Here is a 2,588-nt window from a genome sequence, read left to right on the forward strand (position 1 = left end):
ACACACTTCGTTTCATCTTTGCACTCTATCTTGAGATAGGGTTTTTTGCAGGCTTGAGAAAAGGATTTTTTGTCTTCCATGCGGTCCTTGAAGAATTCTTTTTGCTCACAGATCTTGTCAAGACATAGCATTGCCATTTGGAAAATCTTTCCTAGAGAGATATCAACTATGCTAAGATTAACGGCTGTGAGTTTTCTTTGGAGATCAGGTTGTAACTCAGAAGGAAGTGAGGCTATGAAGACATGTTTAAGAGATGACTCATTGAACCCATTCAGCTTATAAAAAATAATACTCATCCTTTTGTAATGGGATTCCAAAAGGTGTCTTTTGAGCGAGCAGCATTTCATCTGATGATACTCTTTTTTGTCTGCATCAGTGGAGGCAGTTTTTTCACCGATAAATTGTTCATGAATGATATTGAGTTCTGTGCCAATTGGAGATTGCATGAATTGGAGCTGACAGTATTCTCCCAAGCTTTCTAACCAATCACGTAAAGAACCCCTTGATCGGGCCATGAATTCACGGAGTGCAGCTTGAGGTTAAGCATTAGGTTTGGTTCCTTAGAGATCAATCCATGCGGTAAATTCTTGAAGTCGAGCAGGCCATTTATGGCGGGGAATGTCATCAAATGTGAACCAAGATGCTGAAGATAGTTTTGTTGAATAATCAGGAACTGGTGGAGGCATTGATGGCTCTTGTTCTGTTGGAGATGCTTTATTTTTAGCATCAGAAGAATTGTCTTCAACAATAGGTGTGGCAGTGGAAGTGCTTGGATCTTCAGTTTTAGTGGCCATTAATATGCTTGTAATGTCAGCATATTCAGATTCAGAGTCAGTGGAGGTACCGACTGAGTTTGTTGATGAGGAAGAGGAAGACGGGTTGGACTCTGATGGGTTTGACTCATAGACTGTTTCTGGCTCAGAGGAGTCAGAAGATGTGTTTTGGACAGTATGATAATGATACTGATCCATTGGGCCTTTGTCTTTTTTGGGAGGCTCAGGAGTGGCTTTTGGTGAATCTTCTGGTGGTACCGGAGGAACAGATGAAGATGAAGTGGCCTTTGACTTAGGTTCTGAGATCTTGACTTTGGATTTTTATTTTTTAGGTGAAGATGGCTTTGGTTGAAGAGTTGGTTGAAGGTGTAAGAATCCAAAGAACTGATTGTAAACAGGTCGTTGAGGTCTGGATGGTGTGTGGAAAGGTGCATAAGTTTCAAAGATCGGAGGAGGTACTGGTGGGGTTTGTGTTTAAGTAAAAAGGGAAGGTCGAGTCTTTTCAGCATCAATTCTTGTCAATTTAGCTTTAAGCTTTCTGATCTCTACTTCTTTTTTATTAAACTTTGGACCCCAGATGTGGTTGTTGATCATTCGTCTAAGATCGCTATCTAGCTCAGAGATACGATCTTGTAGATGGATGTACATCTGATCAAGATGATTGCTGATTGAATCAACTTTAGTTTCAGTCTGAGAGACTTGACTGTTAACTCGATCAATTTTCTTACCGAGTTGTTGAAGAGTTTGGTTCTGAGCAGCGGCATTTTTGGTTTCCCAGTCTAAAATAGCTTCGTACTGTTTTGGCTCTTCAGGTTGCCCAGAGGCTATAACTGGGGATTGGACAAAAGGTTTTGAGATAACTCTGGTTTGTGTGTCTATCTGTTTTTCAAGTGGAGGGAATGATTCCTCATAAGATTGACTCGAAAACATAAGGCATGATCTTATTGGATGGACAGGAGGTTTGGAATCTGGTGGAGGTTGTGGAGGAAAGGATTTACAGGATGTTATTGGATGAGAGGATTTTTTCTTCTTCTTTTCCTTTTTCCTCATAACTTCTAATTCGTCATCAACATCCATATCATCCAAGCAAGGACAATCTGGATTGCAAAATGACCATTGATTTTATCTAGATATACTGGTAGCTAATAGGATATACAATCTCTCTGGGACGATACTCTACTTTTCATTATATTATTTATGTCGACTAGTGCATTTGCTAATTTATGCAACAATTTTTCGGCGCCATTGATGGGGATTGTTTATATTAGTATCAATACACACTAGCCTTAATTTAATTTGAATTTAATTTGAATTTTATTTCTATTGTTTTTATTTTTTATTTTTGTTTTCTTGTCTAATTTTATGAGACATTTAAGAAGTTTTGATTTATTGCCTTTTGATCCAGAGATTAAACGTAAAAGTATAAGGCTCAATAGGGAAAGAAGAGAATCTTTACAGGAGTAGAAGCAACAATTAATCATGGCTAACGAAGCAATGCAAGAAAATGGGAATATTATGTCGTTCCTATTGTTAATGATACCCTCTTAAGCATTGCACGACCTATTGTTCAAGCCAATTATTTGAGTTTAAGCCAGCTATAATCTAGATGGTTTAGTCATCAGTACAATTTGCTAGGATGTCGAATGATGATCTGAGTGCTCATATTGCAAATTTCTTAGAAATTCTTGACACATATAAGGAAAATGGTGTTTCAGACAATGCTATCAGGCTAAGGCTGTTCCCGTTCTCACTAAGAGATAAAGAAAAAGATTGGTTGAGGAATGAAATCACTACCTTTGCTCAGTTCGAGATGGA

At 38.2% G+C, this 2,588-nt stretch overlaps 1 protein-coding gene across 1 annotated transcript; it reads right to left on the reverse strand.

The window, feature by feature from the left end:
- Window positions 1-560: 560 nt before the first annotated feature.
- On the reverse strand, window positions 561-971 carry LOC112100771 (putative protein TPRXL). Its single transcript, XM_024190280.1, has one exon. It carries the CDS (start codon window positions 969-971, stop codon window positions 561-563), a length of 411 nt encoding a protein of 136 aa, XP_024046048.1.
- Window positions 972-2,588: the final 1,617 nt, after the last annotated feature.

Source organism: Citrus clementina, unplaced genomic scaffold, assembly GCF_000493195.1.
Source record: "Citrus clementina cultivar Clemenules unplaced genomic scaffold, Citrus_clementina_v1.0 scaffold_2, whole genome shotgun sequence".
NCBI classification, from domain to species: Eukaryota; Viridiplantae; Streptophyta; class Magnoliopsida; order Sapindales; family Rutaceae; genus Citrus; species Citrus x clementina.

Bases quoted from the DNA above. Each gene is read 5' to 3' on its own strand.
- LOC112100771 (XM_024190280.1), bottom strand. From the start codon at position 971: ATGGATCAGTATCATTATCATACTGTCCAAAACACATCTTCTGACTCC.